Source organism: Cydia pomonella, chromosome 5, assembly GCF_033807575.1.
Source record: "Cydia pomonella isolate Wapato2018A chromosome 5, ilCydPomo1, whole genome shotgun sequence".
Taxonomy (NCBI): Eukaryota; Metazoa; Arthropoda; class Insecta; order Lepidoptera; family Tortricidae; genus Cydia; species Cydia pomonella.
The window spans coordinates 6,579,772-6,604,072 of record NC_084707.1 but is presented as its reverse complement, the minus strand read 5'-3'; the positions used below and the strand labels follow the sequence as shown (position 1 = coordinate 6,604,072).

Sequence of the window (24,301 nt, the reverse complement as noted above, 5' to 3'; positions counted from 1 at the left end):
AAAATGATGGAGTAAGACTGACGAGATTACCGCTATGTATAAATGTTTTACGTCAAGTAGAATTTTGCTTTAGAGCGACATCTGGCGTTGAGTAGAAAAGTTAAGGCGTAATTAACTACAATTAATTAACTCATTAAATGGTTTTATTTTGGTCCCTGCAACGATTTGACCCCAGTTATATTATACGAAAAATAGCTTATAAAAATACTTTTCACATGATATACATGGCATTTGTATACACTCTTATTTCGCTGTGTATCAAGTAATTTTTAGAATGACGATTTTTTTAAACTGTACATTGTGTCCCTTTAAATACTTTATCATTGGTGTTGATACAAAAAACATAAAGCATTTTTTATATTCTTTCGAATAAAATACGCTAAAACTTTTTATATCCCGCGTATAAGGAAATATAACTGCTTATATGCGCAACTTCTTTTTTTATATAGCTCGGTCCCTGCAAGTGGTCCAAGGTTGGTGCCATACATTAAAATAATACTACGATTAAGAGCTTTAAAACGACATATGTCTCAACAGTATACATCCATGGGACACTCCCCATACAAAAGTGCCCATTGTCCTTTATTCGATTTCGTGACATGACGTACGCGTTTGCGTTAAGTCTCATTTAGTATGGGATTTAGAAACAGCGCGCCAAGCGGAACGTTTTGGAAACTTAAAATCCAATACAAAATGAGACTTAACGCAAACGCGTACGTCACGTTACGCCATCGAATAAATTTACACTAGGGGTACTGATAAAGGTAGTATATTTAGAACGTTTAGTGAGAAAAAAACTATTTGAGACCTCAACATTTTAATGCCAAATACAAAATCAGTTGTTCTGCTTCGTGTCCTTCGCGTTATGCAGGGCTTGCGTGACGTAGAGCTTGGCCAGACTCTGCGAACAGAACTGGCTGATGTGCTGGCTGTAGGTGTTGATCTGCCCCGCCACGATCATGGGGTTGAGGCGCAGCGGCACGGGGTGCGGCTTGAACAGCTTGTTCACGTCCTCCTCGGGCAGGGGCGGCTCGTCCTTGACACAAATTAATAAATTAGTCAAGTAGACTTCTAATAATTGCGTCAATATGTGACCGAAACAGGCAAAACGTTCCACTTTGAGCTTTGGCTTGCCATAAGGACGAGATTTGCTTGTATCTTTATAGGAATAAAGTGTCAAGGCGTCCTTATGGCAAGCGAAAAAGTGGGAAATTTTGCCGGTTTCGGTCACATATGTTTTCCTCATTTCCCTGTCAATCTTATGAATAATCAAATTATTTTTTTATATTATGATCCCCATGCTAAATTCCTTTATGCCTAAACTAGAAACAAGGGAAACCTATGATGGCGTCATCTACGTTGAGTTGTCCTGGAATGTGTGGGTGAGATCATGGTACCTTGGCAGCACGAGCAGCGTTCTCCTGGGCCCGCTTGAGCAGCCAGCGGTGCTTGTCCTGCTGCTGACGGACCACAAGCTGTTGGTAGCGGTTGAACTTGATGGCTTCTTGGTTCAGCTCGTCCACGCGCTCCATTAGGCTGCGGAGTTGCCCTGCAATCACAAATCATGGATTTAAGAAGAGATAAAAAATGTATATCTAAAGGCAAAGATTCATAAAGTATAAGAAAATTCATGCCTAGAGTTTTAACAACTGAAATAGCCCTATACGGCCCTATACACCAAAATGCAAAATTGCATGGCCATTTTACGAATGAATTATTTGTGTCCATTTATATAGTCCATATTATGAAGTAATCCTGAATATCCTGATTACCAAAAGTTCACGTTTTATAATTGAGTGAGCACTAACGTATTGTTTCCATTTACAGCGTTTACTGTCATCCACCAATGCTGCGCGGGTTTGACAAAGCTCGGCAGCACAATTTTTCCTTGTTTTACGCCTCTTCTACTATTTGCCAAAAATTAAATTTGCACGTAATGCAATTTTAACGGATGGAGATTTAATTGCTTCAATGTGTGTTTAGTGTAAATTCCTATTATTAAAAAAACGAAGTGAAAAAAAAAACTGACGTAAAACTCACCTTCCAATACTGAAGCAGTGCCTAGATCCAGGAACTTAGAGCCTTCCTCCTCTGGGATCATCTCTGAGAGCTCGGACATCATGATGTTCGTGAGTGGGGAGTTGCGGATGACGATGGGGACCTCGATGAACAGGCTCTCATAGCCGATCTTCAAGTTGCGGAGTGCTTCCGGGGTGTAGTCTTGTTCTTTGTACATTTGAATGGCCTGGAACATGTAATGTTAAATAGATGGCTGCATGGGAAATATTTAAATTTCTGCTTGATCATTTTAGAAACACATTTTTCACTTTTCCAGAACAAGGTTTTTCAAAACAATCTATTGTTAAATCGTAAATGTGTCAAGCTAAGTCACCTTAAAACGAAAACTTTAAGCAATAAGTTACTTCAACAACCAGAGGATCAACATTTGACCACACAGGCAAACCAATTGTCAGTAGAAAAAAAGGTGAAATTCAAAAGTACTATTAGAGATGTACCTTCAGGGATACTTTTTTCAGATTTGTTTCTTTTTTTCTCAGTATGCATATATGCATGTCATTTAAAACACATGCACAGTAATGTGGCCTAAGAATTCTTGAATAATTAAAAGAGTTTATTAGGCACCAGTATCAGGTTTCTATACTTCTATCTTTTGAAAGATAAAACACCAACCTGAGGCGTTAACCTATAAGCCTTCAGCGTGAGGAAGCCGCGCGCGGACTTCTTTGTGTCATAGATGACCACCACACTCTCCTCGATGGAGGTCTGGTAGTGGTACTGCGACTCCAGCAGGGACAGGCTCAGGAAGTTGCCCACGTCGGCACTCTGGTACCTGAAAACAGTATAAAATTGTTAGCATCTGATAATAAAGGGCATTATTGAGCAAGCTGGCTCACAAGGAAATTAAGCGTAGGAGTTGAAAATAGAGTTCCGGTTACTCTGGTTATAATATTAGCAGAACATCGTTGAGCATTAGACTTTTTGTTTGCCGCGATATCTATTGTCGAGTAGCAGTACTGAGAGTTCCGCTACTCGATGCTAGATATCAACTGCGAAAATAATAAGCATTTTGGTACCACAACTGATGTATGGAGTGAGCACTCTATTACTTCTTATTTCTCTATGCTTTCGTTTACATCTACAGATGGTTAGCAACTGTGGTGACCTTTTGTTTATAAATAAAAAATAAAATGATTTATTTCAGACACCAGTTTGAGTCCATATAATAGGTGATGTTAGCTAAGTAGGAAAACAGTGTGAACACTTCTCGAAACGTATGGATGTTTTGGAGTTAAATGTATCTAATGTAATCTTTATCTGTTAACCTTTGCCCATAACAACTTCCAGATATAACGCTGAAATTACGAAATTACAATGGTCCCTTCATTGTCGTCATATCCGAAATCCACTGTATAACAAAATATTCACACACCATCCAACATGGAAATGGTCAACATTGACCCTCCGCAGCCTCCTCATCATGGCAAGCTGATACTCCTCCTCATCCATGGTGTCATCGTGCTTGGGGAATGGGAAGCAGTTGGTGATCTCCAGCCGGTTCTCCACCACCAGCCCGAGCAGGGCCCCCTGGGCCACCTCCATGTTGCTGCATGATTCTTCATGGCAGTGCTTCAGGATTTTCATTACCGCCTGAAATAGCCAGATAAACAAAAGGGTAAAAGGACGGTACAAACCCTTATTAAAGTACTTTTGTTCAATATATGCAGCACTTTGAACATGTAGGTGCCTTCTATTCATGCATGCAATATAACAGCAGTACATAAGAAAATATAAGTTAGGGTAAAACTATAACTTTAGATCAATAATATTGGATCTTTTTATATAATTCTTCTACATTACTTGAAATTGTTTCAAAATTAACTGTAACCTTTACTTAAACAATATTGGAAGTAAAAAAAATATCATGAAAATCAGCTTTTTTATTAACTTGCGGAAATTCTTATAAAAGCGTAAAACCCTACGAAATAAAATACAATTGTGTACTATAATTGTAATTTAGTATCTTGCCTATAATTTCCAATGAAATCTAAAGCCATGTCATCAAGAAAAAAAAAACTTTTCTATAAGACAATCTTCGTTGCAGTGTACAAGTGGTCCAAAATAATTATTTCATGTGTATTATATGCGTATGCATCGCAAATGTTCATTTAGGTAAAAACAAAACAAACACAAAACAATAAACATTTATCAATTAACTTCCAATCTACCTATGTAAATAACAAGTATGTCATAGCTCATTATCTAAAATAAATAGCGGGATCAAGTCGCGTTGAGATCATCACTGAATTCGGTAACCTCTAGGCCTGATATAGTATAATAGCTGTACTAAAATGACCTATGACTAATTCTAATTCAGCAGTTTGGCAGTGTGCATAACTAAATAGAGTTAATGAGGGAAGGCTCATCATATACATATAGGTATATAGAAATGTGAGGTTCTTGGTAATTTGATTCACACCAATGTTTACAGTTGCAGAGAATGGATTTCAAGTCATGTTTTTTTTTCAGGATGGGAACATAACCTCCAACGACAATAAACTTATGTATTAAATGGGTTCCTTATGATAGTTAAATGTTATATTAGATGATAAATGTAATTAAATACAATTATTTAAAACAGTTTTGCACTAGCTAAGTGCTACAATTATCATTTGAAACAACAAAACAACCAAGTTTTTGACGCGTCGACAATTTTAGTTTTCATAGTAAAAATAGCATTGGATGATGAAATTTTCACCACAATACACCTTTCATGAACTGCCTCTGTTTACTTACCAATCCATCGCACTGGACGTACGTAATTGCTGCTTCATTTTCAGGAATACGTCTAGCAGACCCACCGCGGCTCGCCATTTTTAATTTGAAAGGTTTTACTGACCGAACGAAGTAAATTTTGATAGTTGTGCTGTCACGTTTCATTCATTCTTTTGCATATGGCAACACCATTCATTCGCTCGTGCTATTTGAGCTATTGTTTACTATGTTATTTACTAACCAACGTTTTCACTGGATATTAATCGATTTTATGTCATGTGTGCTAGCTGTATTGTCTCAAATGTCAAATCAAGACAAACCCCCACCAATCATCCCATCAAATGATAAATAAATCAAGTCACAATAATGTTGTTATTCCCTTGAAAAGTATAATTAATTGCAATTATAATGTGTTCTTTGACCTAATAAATAGAATAAGAAGTGGAAGTTTTAAATATTCATATTTGTTTTGTGAAATCGTAATACAGAATGTTTTAAAAATCTCGTCTACATGTATTTAATGAAAGAAAGGAAATTATGAGTCAACATAAGTTTTGGAAGGGGATAAAAGCTTGTACGTTTTCCGAATCTAACCAGGTTCCTGAAAAAATCGTGAAACTGTGTTCTCTAGGTCTGGAAGTGATCGTTCTTGGCAATGACCATGGCCTTTATCATAGTAGCATTGAAGACGATTGTTTAAACTTTAGCAAAGTCAGCGGTATATCAGCAATAGACATATCACACCACAATGACACCCTTTACATTATCGACGTGCACGGGAGGTTGTACAAGACTAATTCTCAGTTTGAAAATAAAGAAGAAATTGTTGTCCGGGAGGATGCCAAATGTTGTCCCCATGGTTTCAAAAGTTCCAGTTTAAAAGTGAAGTTTCGTAATGTAGTGACTAGTGACTTTGGACAGCTGTTCATCAGTAGTGAGGGGCAGCTATGGGGCTCTGGTGTTATGCCCCAAATTGGTTTGGAGTCCACTAGCATAAAGAAAGTGCCATTTTTTGATGGTAGGACAGTGTACAGTGCTTCTATAGGTGATGATTTCGCGGCCGTAATAGCTAGGAAAAATGTTCGTCAATCTGATAACTGTGACACGGATAGTGACAATGATGATGAGGAAGTGTTTGCATCAAATTGCTCACAATGTCAGACATCAATAGGTTTGGCATCCCCAGCATCAGTGCCATCTCTGTCTGAAACCTGCCCCCTTGGAGTGCAGCTCAATAAGTCCAGTGAAGACTCGAGCAGCACCACAGCCCCACAAACTGATGTTCACATAGATGCTCATAGTTTTACAGAAGACTCTAGTCCCTCATCTGAAGAATCGAAAATAGCTAAAACAAATTCACATCAAAAAGCCCCTGATAAATTAAAGCCAGAACAAATGGAAGATGAAAATAAGAGCAGTGAGGTTGAAACTGAATTAGACAATGAGGTCACAGAAGAAAGTAAAGAAAAGGTTAACAATATTTTTATAAACACAGATGCAGCCAAGCAATTTCTAAGTAAACAGTTATCATGGGTTTCAGCAGGTGAGGACTATCTAGTTGAATACACGGAAAAACCCACAAGAATTATAAAAGAAAATGTCTCCAATCTAACAAATTTTGTTTATGAAGGTGTCAAAACAGTAGGGGATAAAGTGGTAACACTGTCAAGGCATGTGAGTGGCAGCAGCGATAACAATGAAGCTGTGGAACTCCAAATGCGATTGCAACATGAGGAAATAAACTCCCTCATGTACAGTTGCACATCTGATTGCCATCTAGAAGATCTCCAGTTCTCCACAAGCACAATCAGTAGTGAGAAAGAGTTTGAAGTTGTGAGGAAAAGTGAAAACATAAAGAACATGTCCAAATTAGGTAGGAATATCCTAGCAACTGAACTGTGGACTTGGGGAGACATATCTCATGGGCAGCTTGGAGTTGGAGACACAGTCAAAAGACTGAAGCCAATGGTTGTCATGACCCTATCTGGTTTTGGACTTCAGAAAGTATCTTGTGGCAAATGGCACTGTGCAGCTTTGACATTAGATGGCAGACTTTTCATGTGGGGCTACAATCACTTTCATCAAGTCAGTTTTGATGATAGAGAAGACAAGAGTGGTCCTAAACAGTTCACTGAAATCTCTGGTGGTGACAGAATTAGGGACATGATGGCAACAGATCACCATACACTAGCCTATACACACAACAGACACATTTTATACATGGGTAAGCATACAGATGGTTATACAAAAACTATAGAAAATTTATACAAAATGCCTGTAGAAGAGAATGATGTCACAGAAAATGGAGATGTAGAACTTGTGAAGCTAAATAAACCACAAAAATGTTTAAATAAACCCCAAAATATGTGCTACCATTCACTAATATTATCCTCTGGCAACATAACATACTGTTCAATACAAACATATGAGGAGTGCAATAGGTTGCAGCCCAGCCTTGAATTTGGAGATCTCTCCATTGCTCAAAAATATTTAGAAGAAATGCTCTTGATATATCATTCTCTAGTTAAGCCCTTTCTGAAGAAAAGTAAAGCTATCATCCTACATTCCAATGTGTATGAAACCGTTTGTGATATCTACAGTGACATATTAAATATTAATGCCCTAAATGTGCTATCCATGTGGCAGTATGCAGAGAAGCATATAAACGAATGTGATATTTCTTTAATCAAAAATTTAGAAGAATATATTTATTTGTACAGAAAGTATTATTTAGCAATAAGCAATTTGATTGTTATTGGTGGGTTTGCTCAAATCAACAATGTTATTGATGTCCCATCAAGTATATACAATTTATTTAGTGATCAATTGCCATCGAACAAACAGAAGAATAATAAGAAAACGCTTGAAGCCATAGTAGGACTCGCTTTTGTGCAACCCCTAACTAGATTGAGCTCATATAGATGCATTATTCAATCTTTGTTGCGAAATAAAGCAAACACCAAACACGACATAGATCTAGATGACATGAGCAATATAGACAACCGGTTTAAAAAAGTCCTATCCTCAATGGACTTGTTAATAGAAGAGCAAGAGAAGAAACGAAAAGAGGCAGATGGGACGAAACTTTTCTGGGAAACTGTAGGGAAAAGTTTAGATCAATACAGGACACCTGAACGCCGTTTAGTCCGCGAATCTAAGTCCCGTCAGCTTAGCTTAGTGAACCCTGGAAGGTTTTCGTCGCACTGGTTCGTGTTATTTAATGACTTGTTCATTCACGTAAATGGGAGCACTGTGAATGTTCACCCGTTGATAACACTTTGGGTAGAATCGGTTCCGAACACTGACTCGCTAGCCAACGTAATACAGCTGACAACTCCTGAGGAAGTGCTGTCTGTGTGTACAAGCTCAGAGCAGGAGAAGACTGAATGGATTCACGCTCTTAATTCCTCTATCAAGTCAGCTTTGAACAAAGAATCTTTATTCAAACCTCCAGCCATCAGAACTGCTAGTCACACGTTTTCCAGCAAAGGTGCGTTCTTCAAAGACGCGAAGTACCAGGGTAGGTGGCTGGACGGCAAGTTGCATGGCAGTGGGAAGATAGAGTGGCCGGATGGGAAGCTATATGCAGGGCAGTTTCAGTTGAACGCGCTGTGCGGCCATGGTAAGATGGAAGATCCTGGCATAGGTGAGTTATAATAGGTATAGTTTGCTACTAAAGACGCGATCACTAAGTTCAAGCAATCAGTGATATCGTGTCAAGTCATGGCAACTTATTTGGCACTGTTTTCCCCAAATCATGTTGCATATATTTTGAGTAAGCCCCCTCTCTGCCCTAAGAATACAAGAACCTACTGACCATCACTCATTCAGTATGGTACTCTGACCTATGTGCCCCTATCCTACTCTACCCTATAAAAGTCCTTAGGTAGGTACACCCCCTATTCAGCTAGACCCTCTACTCTAATATACACAGATCGAAAGGCACAGACAATCGAGGGAATAGCAATTGTCTCGCGCACTTTCCTTACTCAGGTAGAGAAGATACACGCACTCTTACCATTCAGACTAGCTTTAGGTAGGTACGCTGACCCAAATAACATTTTAATTATTTTCGTATTTGGTCTTGTTTACCTAAAACACTTAATAATATTAGCGGACACCTCTTATCCAAGCAAAATAAAACCCTCATTATTTACGAATGAGTCACGCAATGATAAAGTTTACGTAACGTTTTTAATATCTGTAAATTTGCAGGAATCTATGAAGGCCAATGGAAAGACAACCTCCAGAACGGTTACGGTGTCCTAAAATTCATAAATGGGGACATTTACGAGGGATACTTCAAAGATGGCTTAGCCCACGGGCATGGGGTGAAAAAGCAGGGCGATTTCACATCGTCCAACGCAACTATTTACACTGGGGAGTGGAGTAATGGCGTGAAACATGGATATGGAGTCATGGATGATATCGGGAAGGGAGAGAAGTATTTGGGCAGTTGGAGCGACAATAAGAAACATGGTTGCGGCCTAATTGTGACCTTGGACGGAATTTATTATGAAGGATTGTTTATGCAAGATGTTTTAACGGTAAGACCTCGCTTGGTTGGTTAAGTTTGCGCATTTTATTTCTCTTATTTGCTCATTCTTTATCTGGAATCTTTATGTGCGGCACGAGGCCGTGTTTGACTTTCAATTTAAAGTATGATAATGTTGGGTTTTTAACGATAAATACTTAAAGATAATTTTAAATTATTATTCATCCATGCGCGGAAATGAAAATACGTAGAAGCCAAACTGTACATTCTTTATAGTTTACGTCACGAATTCGTTATATTTCCGTTTGTTGCTACTTCCAACCTTTTCAGGGCCTAAAATGTTAATGTTCGACTAAATTCTTATCTCCTTCGAACGCAATTTAAAATGTATAAATGGTACCTAACTACCCATGTAATCCTAGTTTTTGATATGACATAATCGTCTGGCGGTGACTCCTTTCAGAACGCTAGGCTAGAATCAGTTAACTAATCTTTATACTTCACACACAAATACCGTGGAAGCAAATCCCCGCTTGCGCCCACCCTGCCTCAGCGAATCCTCCAGCTTCCTTCTCTTTGACCCCCAAAGACGTTAACTAATTCGCGCGGCTACATCCCAATAAGGTCCGACCGAGAATGCTTTTTCTGTCTCGGCCGAGAACGAGACCGAGACCGAGATTCAATGGGATTCTCGGCCGAGACCGAGACCGAGACCGAGAATTTATAAAATACAAGAAAAAAAACGATTTTTGCAGTCAAAATGTTTTAATAGTCGAAATTCGACGATTTATCAGAAAAAGTTATCATGATCAATTCGTAGCGCTATTAAATGGTATTTTAGGGTTCCGTAGCCAAAATGGCAAAAACCGTTATAGTTTCGCCATTGCCGTCTGTCTGCGTCTGTCCGTATGTCACAACCATTTTACTCGAAAACTATACGATATATTTTATAACGATATATGGAACGAAGGTGTATTATATAATGTAAGTCGCGTCTTAGTAAGTTAAATAATTAAGCTGTAATAAATACTTTTTCAGGAAAATTATTTTGAATATCTTCTTATTAAAACGAAGCAAGTGCCACGAACATTCTCTCTTTTACTTGTCTGGCTTTTTGTATTTTATGAAGGTACGGAATCCTCCATTATGCGTTGCCCGACATGCACTTGGCCGGTTTTTCTAGTACGGATGTGCACAAAAAAGAGGTACAATAATCATAATTATAGATATATATTGTAACCCAAAAAACATATTTTTTCAGCGTTATGGTCCGTTAAATTGTGACAATGCTCGTCGTTTAACTGGTCAGTTAGTGACTTGCTACTAAGCTAAGCCACATTAAATGAAAATCAACCTATGTCTCAACAACCACACCGCGATTTACGTCAAAATTGCATAGAAGCATCCGCAAAGTTAGCATAAAATTATGTCCAATATTCCACAACAGTAATCCGCCTCAGGTATTGTTTTGTAGTTACCGCAGCTTTACCTTTTCCCGCAAATAAAAATATATTAAGTATCAAAATACCCAGTATCAAAATAACCAAAGAACAAGTCATTACTTGCAACCGAACCTATCCGATCCCAACCCAACATTTGTTAAGTAATTGGCTTAAAATGTGGGTACGAAACCAATCAAAATCACAAAAAACGTCACACCACGCGTGCGATGCAACCAACTGGTGGCTTAGAAACGGGCGCTCGTGCGCGGTAAATTCAAATCCACCAATGATAACTTATTGCCTAGCCTCGGTCTCGGCAAGAATCTCGGCCCATTTTGGCCGAGAGCCGAGACCGAGATCCCGGCCCGATTTTTGGCCGAGAATGCCGAGACCGAGACCGAGACCGAGATCTCGGTCGGACCTTACATCCCAATACCAACCTTCGTGCATTTCGACAATGGTCACGCGATGACGCGCCGCGCACGATAGGCGTGGCGTTTAAAGGGTTAACCCCCGAACTCACAGCTTTCATGTTTGAAATTTGAACTACAGACGGTCGAACGGCGTTCTCAGACATATCGATTTCTCGCCTCTATATTGTGGCTAGGTCGAAATCATTACAGACGTTTTAGATAATCCAATTTAAGATAATCGGTGTTGGGGTTTGTTTCTCTATTGTTTATGTTCTGAGTACAAGGCAAAGCAAATCAAGCCAAATCATCGATTAACAACCCGAATGCTATCCAGCCCAGATCCGCGTCTAATTTAATTCTTAGAAAATCGGCCAAGAGCATATCGGGCCATGCTCAGAGTAGGGTACCGTAGTTACTCTTCCGTCACAATAAGCTAAACTGGAGCTTAAAGTATAGTACATTATTAACCAAGGGATGAACTGAACTGTGGATAGTACTCGTACGTCTTTTTACTATGAAGGGGAAACTTTTTGCGATAGCTCAAAAACAGCTGAACTGATCATGTCCGCTATAGTTTTCATTTAATGTCTTTCGTAAGCTCTACTTCTACGATTTTTTTCATATTTTTTTGACGTATGGTTCAAAAGTTAGAATGACAATGTTTTCAATAGTTATCGATCGAGGCAGGCGGTGACTTGTCGGCCTTGTCACCCACTAGATAGAGCCCTGAAACTGCCGTCGTGTAGACGACCAGGAGCAACACCGGTGTGAGCGGCTCAGGGGTGTCGAGAGGTGTACGCCGCTTTCTACCCAGTGGCTGATAACAACCACTGTGCCAACAGTTTAATTATTGTTATACATGTGGTGACATATCTATTTTTGTTATCCTATTAGAGAATGGTACAGTCAGCGTCAAATACTTTGTAGCAACCAAAGTAGCCAAATAGTTCGGTACACCATATATTTAGTATGGTGTACCGAACTATTTGGCCACTTTGACTGCTACAAAGTATTTGACGCTGACTGTACATACATTTTACGTATGGCCTGATACGCGCTACTTTTGAGTCAAAGTATTAAATATTGACACGGACAAAGTGCCAAAAATATGTACACACTACTTTAATGTATAGGCAATAAGGTCGTGTATACATATTTTTGGCACTTTGTCCATTTCGATGTTTAATACCTTGACTGTACATGTGTGACAGCGCGAATATACTGTTTTCGTTTCTCAATTGAGCTTTTATTTGAAAGATACACCATTTTGGTCAGTGGTCATGGTCACATGTGAATGGTCAAATAATTTTTTTTGGATACGAAAGTACCTAAAGGACAACAAAAACATAAGAAGTTCTTAGAAACCGATTAGATAATAATATAATAGCTCATCCATTAAGTTGGATAATAAATATAATAATGTAGCATTGTTTAAATAATATTGTGTAAGAAAGATGTAATTTTACCAGAACTGCTAATGGGTTTTCTGAACTACAATCTGATGTAAATGCAATTAGCGTTCGTATCAATTTAATATTTAATATTATAATGTCTTGGGTATATAAAAAGAAATAGTCTACATAAGGATGTTATACCTACATAATGTTACAACAGGATACATAATAGATATACATATTATTTGCTACTCAATTGTGGCTGTAGACTTAGCATAGATGGCCTAGCCAAGTCAGAATCTGAAAATTATCACGTGACTTTTCATTGCACCTGCCATTCCAATACATTTTTACTTTTCGATCGTCGTTTGTCGATGTACAATTGGCATCTTATCTAGACCCCCCTGTATTTTAAACACAATGATAACACATAAACCTTCTGTACGTATCCTACGTACAGAAGATACTAAGATACTAACGTATCTTACGTTAGTATCTTAACATTCTTAACCCCTCAACTCTCACCGTCGCGATATCATGTACTTAGGCATAAAAGCTCCCTCTGTTGCCCACTGCTCGTTACGTGATAGATAGCATACAGTAAAAAAACCGGCCAAGAGCATGTCGGACCATGCTCAGTGTACGGTATCGTATTTATCCGTCCGTCACAATAACGCTGCCTTGAACGGAGGATATTAGTAAGCATCGTGTACAGTCAGCAAAAGAGAGTACCTTCGCGGCGCTTTGTACAGTCGCCAAGTCGCCATCAGATATATCGGAGCGGCCGATGTGGTCACAAATATCTGAACACGCGCCTAATGCCTTGGCAATAAAGGGTTAAACGATCATGTTCGCTATAGGTTTAATTGAAAGTATTTACTAAGCTTGACATTTACGATTTATTTCTTATTTTTTGGACATGGGCACACGGATCAATGGTTCAAATTTCACTTTATCAAAAATGTGGTAAAAAATGTAGGGGAGGTACTTACCCTAGTTTGTAGTTTTTATTTTACCATTTGATGGCTATGATTAAATTCAAAAATTGTGTATTTATACCAAATTGCAGTTTTTTAGCACTAACGATCTCGGAGCAAAGCCTCGGACAGACGGACATGGCGAAACTATAAGAGTTTCTAGTTTTCTACCGAACCCTAAAAATTAGAAATCAAAAATTCGGTCCAAATTTGATATTTAGAAGCGCTAGTTTTTGAGAGTAAATGAAACCTTTTTTTTCAGGGCCACGGTGTAATGGTATTTGAAGACGGAACCCACTACGAGGGCGAGTTTCGCTCAGCCGGTGTCTTCTCCGGCAAGGGAATTCTGACCTTCTCTAGTGGAGATAAGATTGAGGGTGCTCTGCACGGAGCTTGGACCGAAGGCGTTAAGATCAGCAATGCGACTATGCACTTAAATGTTTCGAATCCTGTGCTGCCGGCGAACCCTAAACCAAAGTGAGTTTCATACAATTGTCGACTTTATTTTAATGTTTTTACGGTAAAAAAAGTTAGAAACTTTTGCTTTTCGAAGCTATACGTGTGTTTGTAATCATCAGCGCAGGTTGGGGACATCACAAACTTTTCAATATTTTCAGTAAAGATCCAGTAAGTAGTAAAGATCGTGTCATTCACGAAGACGCATACCTTGACTCGTATTGTCACAATATTAATGATTAGATTTGATAAACCTGCCCGTCATCGTGGATGACACGAACTATTGTCTTAAAATGCGCTTATTAACTTCAAATAAAGCTACGCCGGCTCTAACCCTACACTTCTGACCCGAAAAGATTTATACGGTAATGTTTTTGTGTCAATTCATCAACATCATGCTCTGATACTGCTGATTCGCTGCTCGATGAATTAATCGAATTATCTGTTCGATCATCTAATAACTATAAATTCGTGATTCACTTTGTAAGATATACACTTTATAAGCGTGACTCTGCGTTAGTAAAAAATTAGCTGTCAGTGAAATAAAGGCCAGCTATACGTAAGCTGTTTGACGGGTTTTTGTAATGATTCTCAGGAAGTAAGTCTACACGCATTGGTCTTGCTCATTGTTACTGTTTTGCACAGGACATCCTGTCTAAATTTTATAGATGTTATTAAACACGCTTCATGTTTCTTTGTACGTACGCTATCTGTGTATGTTTGTAAAGATACTTATGTATTTGCCCTACATTTGAATTATTTTAGCTTATGAAATATGTAAGTAATTATTTAGTACCTTTATTTACGTATCAGGCTAGATCTTTTTACTCGAAACGAGACTAGATCATATTTCACCGAAAATTATGCTCTAAATATAAAAATTTGCGAAATTCCAAAATGTTTGCTGCAGAAGGTTGAACCTTCATTCTTTTATCCGTGACCTTGCCCAGACTATACATATAGTAACTAAATGTAAAACCTGCTTTCCTACAGTTCCTTTGGGAAACTCTGCGTTGCACCAAACCAAAAATGGAACGCACTGTTCCACCAATGCTTCAACTGTCTCGGCGTCTCGGAAACCCTCCTCACCCCGACCGGAAACCATTTCGGAAATGGAACTGCCAACGGCATAGACAATAAAAAGATCTGGCAGAATGTAGCTGTGGCTATATCCTGTTCGCACAAAGAAAAACATAATAGGATGTCTATGAAAAAGCCTAAACAGAAAGCTGAAAAGTCGGTGGACTGTTTGGAAGTGATACCTCAGTTTGGACAGAAGAAGTTGGATTTGGATGATTTTAAGGAGATAAAGCAGTATCTACATAACGTAAGTATTATAGGTATTAGGGGTCATCCATTAATGACGTCACACGAATCTCGAGGTTTTTTGCCCCGTCCCCCCTCCTTGTCACACTTGGTCACATTTGGCATAAGTGAAATCCTATTCGTTGAAATCATGGCGTCACTGGCGTCAGCTGTCTTCGGCAGATGTATTGACGATCTTACTTTTTCGTCATATGAAGATTTCTTATGGCTACGCCTGTCGTAATGACGACAGAAACCTCATACGCTACACTACGACGATGCTTCGTATGCGGACTTCTTTGAACTTTGTACGTTCTCGTAGAGCTCTCGTTCTACGCGCGTATTACAATACGCTTACGCGTCTCTTATGCTTACGCGCCGTGTGCTGAGGACCTTAAGGTGTACCCTAGCGACATCTACCGTAACAGTACTAGAGTACGTGGGTGGACTGATAAGTGTGGTGAAAATTAATCGAGGAAAGTCGTTTTGTTCAAAGTAGGAAAGTTTTTATATTTCGACATAGTCTCCTAAGTCTCCTTCAAGCTCAATGCACTTACTACCGTTATTCTAAGTTTTCTATCCCCTCTGTATAGTACGTGTTCTCAAACCCTTCAAAATATCCGTTCGTTGCTTCTATAATTTCTTTATTTGTATTACGAAATCTTTTCCGTTTAGCCATTTTTAGGTTTTGAAACAGGAAATTATCGCAGAGGGCCAGAGGGGGCTATTCTGGTGAATACGGCGGGTGTAGAACTACTTCGGATCGCAACTCGTTCAATTTCGCCAAAACCACTGCGTTAGTACCCTACCCATTCATCTGAAATGCCTGCAGTTTCAGATATCTCACGAACTTTGACTCTTCGATTATATAATACCATGTCATGGATTTTCGTTTCCAACTCTCCATCGTCGATGTAGTGACTTTAACTGGGCGTCCACCGGACGACCACATCGAAAACCGTAAACCACTTATAAATCATTTTAATCGACGGAGCAGATTCGCCGTAATATTAGTCAACTCTAAACTCGCTTTTTTCAATGTTTGTAAGAAAAGAAGCGTTCAGACCGGCTGAAAATATATATTCAGAGAAGATTGAACTGCAGCCACTACAAATAAATAAAATTATAAAATTAATCCAACCCATTTTTTTACCAGACTTATCAGCTTATCAATCCTCCCTCGTATCTAAATAGAGGAACCGAAATCCCAAATCGCAATGAGAAGCAACAATGCACTACATCATAAGTACTAATTTAACTTTTTTTCAGGCCTGTGAATCCTCACATCACCCCCTCGGCCAACTAGTTCTTAGCCTAACCAACGCTTTCAACACCACCTATGGAGGGGTCCGCGTACACCCGTTACTGCTAAGTCACGCGGTCAAAGAGCTAAAGAGTATCACAGATAGACTGTACCAAGTTGTAAGGCTGTTGTTTCCCGCATTGCCGCTGGAGGGCGCTGAGGTTGTGCTTAGGAGTAAGGACCAGGAAGTGGATTCGGAAAGTGATAACCCTATTGATGGGTGAGTGATAATTGCCTTGAATGAATTGGATACCTTATAATGTATTCTATATTTGGTATATATGTAGAATCCTTTAATACCTTTTAATAAATTGGGTTACAGAACCTTAAGATGGCCTTTTGATTAACTATTTATTATAATATCTACGCGCAAAATATAGAAAAGTTATTAAACTATGGACTCAGAAACCAAATTGAAAAAGGGTACCTTAGTTAATAATGGTTTCAATAATTATAGGCTTAGGATGACCGTTCAACAGGGTTATCTTTAGGATTATATTTTCTATAATCGGCATTTTCTACGTTTTCCTTTTTATATCTCACAATATTGTTACTTCGTTTTATGATTTTGACATGTATCACATGTATATGTTTTTCTTTAATATTTATTCCAGCGAGGTAGTGTCAGCGGCATCCCTCCTCCAACCCACCCTACTGCCGCGCGTGCACCCGGCTCTGTTCGTGTTATACGCGCTACATAACAAACGGGAAGACGACCTGTACTGGCGGCGACTGGTCAAATGGAACAAGCAGCCCGACCCCACGCTCATGCCTTTCCTAGGCATCGACCAGTGAGTAACATTAGTGATATAATGTTGTTCGTGCTACACCCCTCCAACCCACCCTTCTACCGCGCGTGCACCCGGCTCTGTTCGTCTTATACACGCTACAACAAACGGGAACACGACTTGTACTGGCGACGATTGGTCAAATAGAACCGGCAGCCCGACCCAACGCTTATGCCGTTTCTTGGCATTGATCAGATGAGAGATCAGAGTGGAGGGACAACATGATTCGTGCGTGACCTTTCAAGCATCGGTTTCGTTAAGACAGTGGGAATTCTGGGTACTTTGAACTATTATCTTTTCAGATTGATTTTACCTATTAGATATGTAGTCTTTTTTTATTGGAAAAAGGTAAGTATTTAAACACAATCTCACCTGATGAAAAGTGCCGATGCAGTCTAGAATGGAACATGCTTACCTGAAAGATGTTTATTCCCTCTCGATTTAAAAAGATCCAAGTTAATAGTGGACTGGGAGTAGATTTGCAGGAAGTGAATTCCACTCTTTAGCCGTTCGCATGATAAAGCTTAGCGTTTAGTGCGAATCAGTGGCCGAGTAACGACGACGGAAGGGTTCACCCTTACGCAACCCACGGTGAACGAATGGAGAACGGAGAGTTAAAAAAAAACCTGCTTTGAATTTTACCACTAATGTAGATGGCGATGTTGGACTTCATACATAATGCTGTAACTCTGGTAAAAGTTGACGCTTGACATTGCAGTCACTACAAAATATATGACGCCGCACGATTTTTTTTAACGTACCTCTTGCTCATGCCTGCCTTTTTATCAGGTTAAGAAAAAAAAAACAATTTTATTTGATTTGCAGGAAATTCTTCAACGGCTACACAAACCGCTCGCCTCCCGGCTCGCCGCACAAAGAACAATTATTTCAAGAGGCGGTGGAGACGCTACAAAAACTGAAGACCACGTTCTCCCCCATGGAAAAGCTCCGGGTTATCAAAGAGACGTTCCAGACGATGACGGTCGCCGTGCAGCAGGAGCTGGGTGAGTTACCTGCTTATTGATAGGTGTAAAGGCTTCAAGAATCAGCTATTCTAGGGGGCGGCAGAGACGCTGTAGAAGCTGAAGACCACGTTCTCAACCATGGAGCTCAGGGTCATCAAGGAGACGTTCCAGACGATGACGGTCGCCGTGCAGCAGGAGCTGGGTGAGTTACCTGTTTATTGATAGGTATTGATAAAGGCTTCAAGAATCAGCTATTCCAGGAGGCGGCGGAGACGCTGCAGAAGCTGAAGACCATGTTCTCAACCATGGAGCTCAGGGTTTGAAACCAGTACCCCTAGTGTAAATTTATTCGATGGCGTAACGTGACGTACGTAGGGGTACTGATTTCGTGACTTTCGCTCGATAGAAAAAAAAAACACGATGATAGGTCTAAAACGTACCTTTAATATATTTTTTTTACAATAGTAGTCGTATGCGTGATTTATATCAAGATAGTATATTACAATATTGATGTTTCTAGGCCAAAACTACCTGTGGAGCATGGACGAGCTGTTCCCCGTGTTCCACTTCGTGGTGGTGCGCGCGCGCATCCTGCAGCTGGGCTCGGAGATCCACTTCGTGGAGGACTTCCTGGAGCCCGCCGTGCAGAACGGCGAGCTGGGCCTCATGTTCACCACCTTGAAGGTGAGCTTCAAACTTTCCACCAGTTCATTTATATACATGTGTACTTGCATATTCGAGTGATATAAAGGCAAATAACAATATTTAGATTTTCGTATTATTGTCTCGGTAGGCTCTCTTGTGCCATCGTGGTTGAGCAAAGAATTCCTAATATTATACGTAGTCAGTAATTTTATAATGCCCGTAGGAAATATTAATGGATCACTCATTTGCTTCTTGCATAGAACATTATGTAGTAGTAGAATCAGACCTAGTTAAGTTGGCAGCTATTTTGACAGCCCAGACAGTGCTAGTGTTATTTTAAACGTCAAACATCTATAAAATTATGACTTTTACTTAACACTCGCACAGGCTGACAGAACGCTTGGAACCGGTTTTAAAAATAGCGGTAAATACAGGTTTATTTCGGTTTGATAAGAACGTGAACGTTTTAAGAACTTTTTTGTAACCTAAATAAACCGGTTTATTCGACGAGCGCCAAGACGGCCGGCCAGCCTAATGGTGTCGCGTAAACAAAGACACCGACATAGGAAAAAAGTTTTTATTGTTCTAAACCGGTTTTAATTTGACCAAAACTATGGAAATATTCTCCTAAAAACCAGTTTAAAAAGAACGGTTTTACAAACGAACCCTAAATTAAAAGGTTTTGCGCCAAGTACTTGATAACGGTGTGGAAATTTAACTGGATTCTGAGCCTCGCAGACTAGGCTATCAAAATCGCTGCCAACGTAGCTTGGTCAGAATCTAGGTATTTCATAGTTGAAAAAACGGACTAGGACTGCCACTGAATTAGGTCCTCACGTTCGCGTAAGTGACTCCACGCCTCTTATTAATCACAGAATACAGAATTTCGGTATTGTTTTTTTTTTCAGGCCTGCTACTTCCAAATACTACAAGAGAAGATGTCCATAAACTAACGATATTCAAGACTCGGAACTTCGGAAATTGAAAACGAACTATTGTTACCAAAAACGTAGACAAGTAATGTGTTCAATGTTCATCAGAATTTTATACCCTAGTGGCCTAATTATAATCGAAACAATTTTTCTATTTATTTAAAGACCAACATATGTCCCACGTTTTTCCTAACAAGTTGCCTATTCAATTATTATATATTCATACTTTTTCAAAATCGTCGACTATAACAAGGACAGTACAGTCAATTATTTACAATACTTTTCTACGTTTTTGGCTCTGTTCTAATCTCGCAATACTATATGGTGCGTTATTAATTTTACCTTTAGACCGCCACTAATCTATTACACAACTAAAAAAGACCTAACTACATTAACATACAGTTCAAATTCCTCTGTCGAGTCTTAGGTATGTGGCGTTCAAAAGGTTGCTTTGTCAGCAATAATTTGCTTAGTGTAACTCGTTAATGTTCAGATGTATAACCGATGTTGCATAGATATAGCATAGGTGTATGTTGTCTGGTGTAACATTTACCTTGAAAAAATATCTCATTTTCAGCTGTATAGTTTCCTAAGATCCTTTCTGAGCTAAGCCAATGTCTTCATGATTAAAAGCTATATAAAAAAAACCGGCCAAGAGCATGTCGGGCCACACTCAATGTAGACGTTTCGTAACTACCCACCCGTCAAAATAGAATATTGCAAAAACTTAAAAACGCCTCAAAGTTTACTTTCACGAATATTTTCATATTTTTATTATACAGAGCAAGTATTATCGAAAACCGTGCTTATTCTAGTTACTTTGAGAAAACTGCCGCTGCGCACACAAATCGGGTGGAATAACAGCCCCGCCGCATACAATATGTAACTATTTACTGCGGATGACAAAAATATGAATATCTCAATTCTGCAATGGATTTCAACTTGGCGTCCATATAAAGAAAATAATAGGAAAAAAAGATCTATCAAATAAGATAACTCTCAACTACAGAGTTTGGTTTATGTCCCAATTTTGCCCAAGGTCCTTTCAGCTTTCTAGCACTAACGATCACGGAGCAAAGCCGCGGACGGACAAACACAGACATGACGAAACTAGTTGACTATAGAACCCCAAAAATAATGTCTGGCAATGGGGTTGGCCGGTCGAAGTATTAAACAGATGGCGCCATCATAGCTTGCCCTGTCAATCCCTAGAATTGTGTCAAATTCTTGTTTTTTTTTTGGAATTTTGTGACCTGGATTCCAGTACTTTAAGCCAAATCTCATAGAACAAAACTAGAGACAGGGGCAAGCTATGATGGCGCCATCTATGCAAACCTTTGACAGTTGCCAACCCCATTATAATATGAATTTGATCTTAACAACAATTCACCCAATTTTATGCTGTGTGAGCTGTGTCGTTATTTTTTTTTTGGATCTGCCATAAATTATTGAACTGAATAATTTCTCTAGATCAAACTTTATTCAGAAAATTGTTGGCACAGGTAGCGATGGCAGGTGCTTCATATCTTGAATTCGCGCCAGTTAATTGTGTTTCTGTTAACACAAACGTATTCAAAAATTATTGGACTTGAGTAGAATTTTTAGAGCATTTCTGCTAGTTATAGGACAGTGGGCCTTACACTGTCCTTCCCATAGTACTAATTACTTCAATGCATTTTAACCCGTTTTTGATTGGAATTTTAATACATTTTCTTATACGATGGACCGTACGAGGTGTAGTGTTTGCACTTGGTTTTGATGAAATGCAAAATTCCACCCGCATCAAGGAGTAGCTGTTTTGTATTTGTAGTATTTGGTTCCTACTAGGATTTCTTGTCATACTAATTTTGTTTAGTTTTTTTTTTATGAATTAGCGGAGGTGAAAAATTAAAAGATTCTTAATGTATATAAATTTTAAAAAGTATTAGCTTTTCATATTATTCGTTAAAACGTGCCAAATTACTTATATTTCGATTTGGGATTAATTTATTTTCAAAAGTGTATATCAAGAAAATATTTTATGAACGCTTATCTTAGCCATATTTTTTTTTTGGCAAATTATCCATAGAAAACACTTGTGTTTACGGTGCTCTCTCATGTAGGTAAATGTTGAACAAACTTTTGATTTTTTGATTTGATGAGACTTAATGACTCATACTTATCATGAAAAACATTCACATACATTCCTATGGTTTTTTTTTTCAAATATGTTACCTTCATGCTACAAGTAGTCTCATTTTTATCGAGCTTTAATATTTAAAGTTTTAAGTTATTTCAAATTAGCGTTTAATTTGTTATATTTGTATCAAATGGACTATTGTTCGTGTCATCCACGATGACGCGCAGATTTGTCGAATCTAACCTTTAATGACATGGCATTACGAGTCTCGCGTCTTCATGAAAGACACGATATATATATTTACCCCCTTATTCAAAACGTCTACTAAAGTTAACAAACCGCTAATAATCGTTTGTCCCTTTCCATCATACCAATACGTCGGAAAGGGACAAACGATTATTAGCGGCTTGTCAACTTTAGTAGACATTTATGAATAAGGGGGTTAATCTGTAATTGTTATGTTACGCAAAAGAAAGTCAATAAGTATAACATATTATTTTTATAAACTAGCCTTAGTATAATTATTCCAAAGAGTTTAGTACAAAACTGAAATTGTTGTTAATTTTCATTATGATTTAAATTTTCTCCGTTTAGTTAGGAAAAAACGAATACCTTGTTTGAACTTTATTTTATATCACGTCGGTGACAAACAAGCATACGGCCCGCCTGATGGTAAGCAGTCACCGTAGCCTATGCCTGCAACACCAGATGCGCGTTGCCGACCCTTTAAAAACCTGTTTACTCCTTTTTTAAAGAACCCCATACTGTAACCCCTCGGAAAAACCTCAACTTAGCCGAACTTTGTTCTAAACAAAACTTTATGATTATGAAAAATCCACTCCTATGTAATTTGTTTTTATAAATATACTGAAAAGCTTAGACAAATTCCGTAAGTACACGGCGGGAACTAGATAACTCGCGGGATTGGATTTAACATTGAAGAAATTTTAACCTTATGTAAGTCTATTTTAAGTTCAAATTACTTCAATTGTATATCTCGAGTTATCAACTTCTTCCCGCCGTGTACCGAATTGAATCCATACGATTGTTTTAACAAATCGTCAGGTGAAAAGCAAAACTCACTTGTTACCACCACAAGTTCATAGCCATAATGAACCATATTACTACAGAAATAAGATTGATTTTTGTTTCATTATTTTTTCGTAAATAGTGAGTTTTGCTTGTCACCTGACGACATATAGGCCGCCTTTACACCTGTAAGTTTTACTTACGTAAGTAGGGACACAGCTATACTATAGAGTGAGAGATGAATATCATTATCTCATTCTAACAAATAGCTTTGTCCTTACTTACGTAAGTAAAACTTACAGGTGTAAAGGCGGCCATACATACATAGGCGCTAAACATTTCCATACGTTAATTTATCACTGTTTCCTAAAAGCAGTAGGGCTAAGATGGTCGGCTCTTTATCATTTGTCACCATACCTGTCCCGTTCTAACAAGTATGTAAGTGCGAAAGTGACAGGCATAGTGACAAGTGATAAAAATGGAACCATGATGCCGCCGCTGATGTTGTTATAGCCTAGTTATGTATCGATTGTTAAATGATCGCAATTACTATGTACCTTTAAGTATCATATCAACATACATTTACATCTCTTCGTGTCTGAAGTGTTTTAATTAAATAATTGTAACTACATATACATATTTAACATTTAATAAAAGTTCGCAGCAAATTAAAACATTTTTTATTTCAATTTATTCAGCCCACTCAATTATTGAAGAAGAAGAAATCTAAACCTTATAAGTTCGCAATAATATTAAAAGAATAACAAAATGGTAAACTAGAAAAAGTGCTTCTAGGGCTTCGTAACTACTTACGTAAGGAAAAAACGGAACCCCTATTTAACTTTTCGACAACATCACTTTTAAGAATAGTACATTACGATACAAGTGCGAAAAATAGGGAATTTGAAACGAATGGCGATATATTAAAACACAGCCGAAGGGAGTGTTTTAAATCGACACGAGTTGTGAATTACCTAATAGGTGCGAATGATTCGCACGTGTATCGTACAATGTTTTACAGTATATATGGCTCTTTAAAGTTTCGACATATGCATGGAAAGTGCTCATTCCACTCAGTAGCACCATATGTACTGTAATAGTTATTTGTGTCCCAAGGGCGGAAAAGTAGGAAATTGCGTGCCGCGTGTAAATTGTTACCCGAGTCGAAGGCGAGGGTGGCAAACACGCGGAACGGAATGTCCTACCTTTCCTCCCGTGGTGCGCATACTATTTTTCTGCTCGAC

General features: G+C 38.6%; 2 protein-coding genes across 2 annotated transcripts; one reads left to right on the top strand and one right to left on the bottom strand.

Moving 5' to 3' along the window:
* Positions 1-800: 800 nt before the first annotated feature.
* Positions 801-4,946, bottom strand: LOC133517612 (eukaryotic translation initiation factor 3 subunit H). Its single transcript, XM_061850956.1, has 6 exons — positions 4,816-4,946; positions 3,452-3,669; positions 2,692-2,851; positions 2,041-2,245; positions 1,398-1,549; positions 801-1,036 (listed from the first exon to the last, which is right to left on the bottom strand). Exons 1-6 carry the CDS (start codon positions 4,891-4,893, stop codon positions 836-838), a joined length of 1,014 nt encoding a protein of 337 aa, XP_061706940.1. The 5' UTR covers positions 4,894-4,946; the 3' UTR covers positions 801-835.
* LOC133517601 (alsin) lies at positions 4,932-23,731 on the top strand. The gene is made up of 9 exons (XM_061850933.1): positions 4,932-8,440; positions 9,010-9,341; positions 13,778-13,992; positions 14,965-15,298; positions 16,546-16,799; positions 17,194-17,370; positions 18,193-18,371; positions 18,853-19,016; positions 19,886-23,731. The coding sequence occupies exons 1-9, from the start codon at positions 5,332-5,334 to the stop codon at positions 19,928-19,930; spliced, it is 4,809 nt and encodes a 1,602-aa protein (XP_061706917.1). The 5' UTR covers positions 4,932-5,331; the 3' UTR covers positions 19,931-23,731.
* Positions 23,732-24,301: the final 570 nt, after the last annotated feature.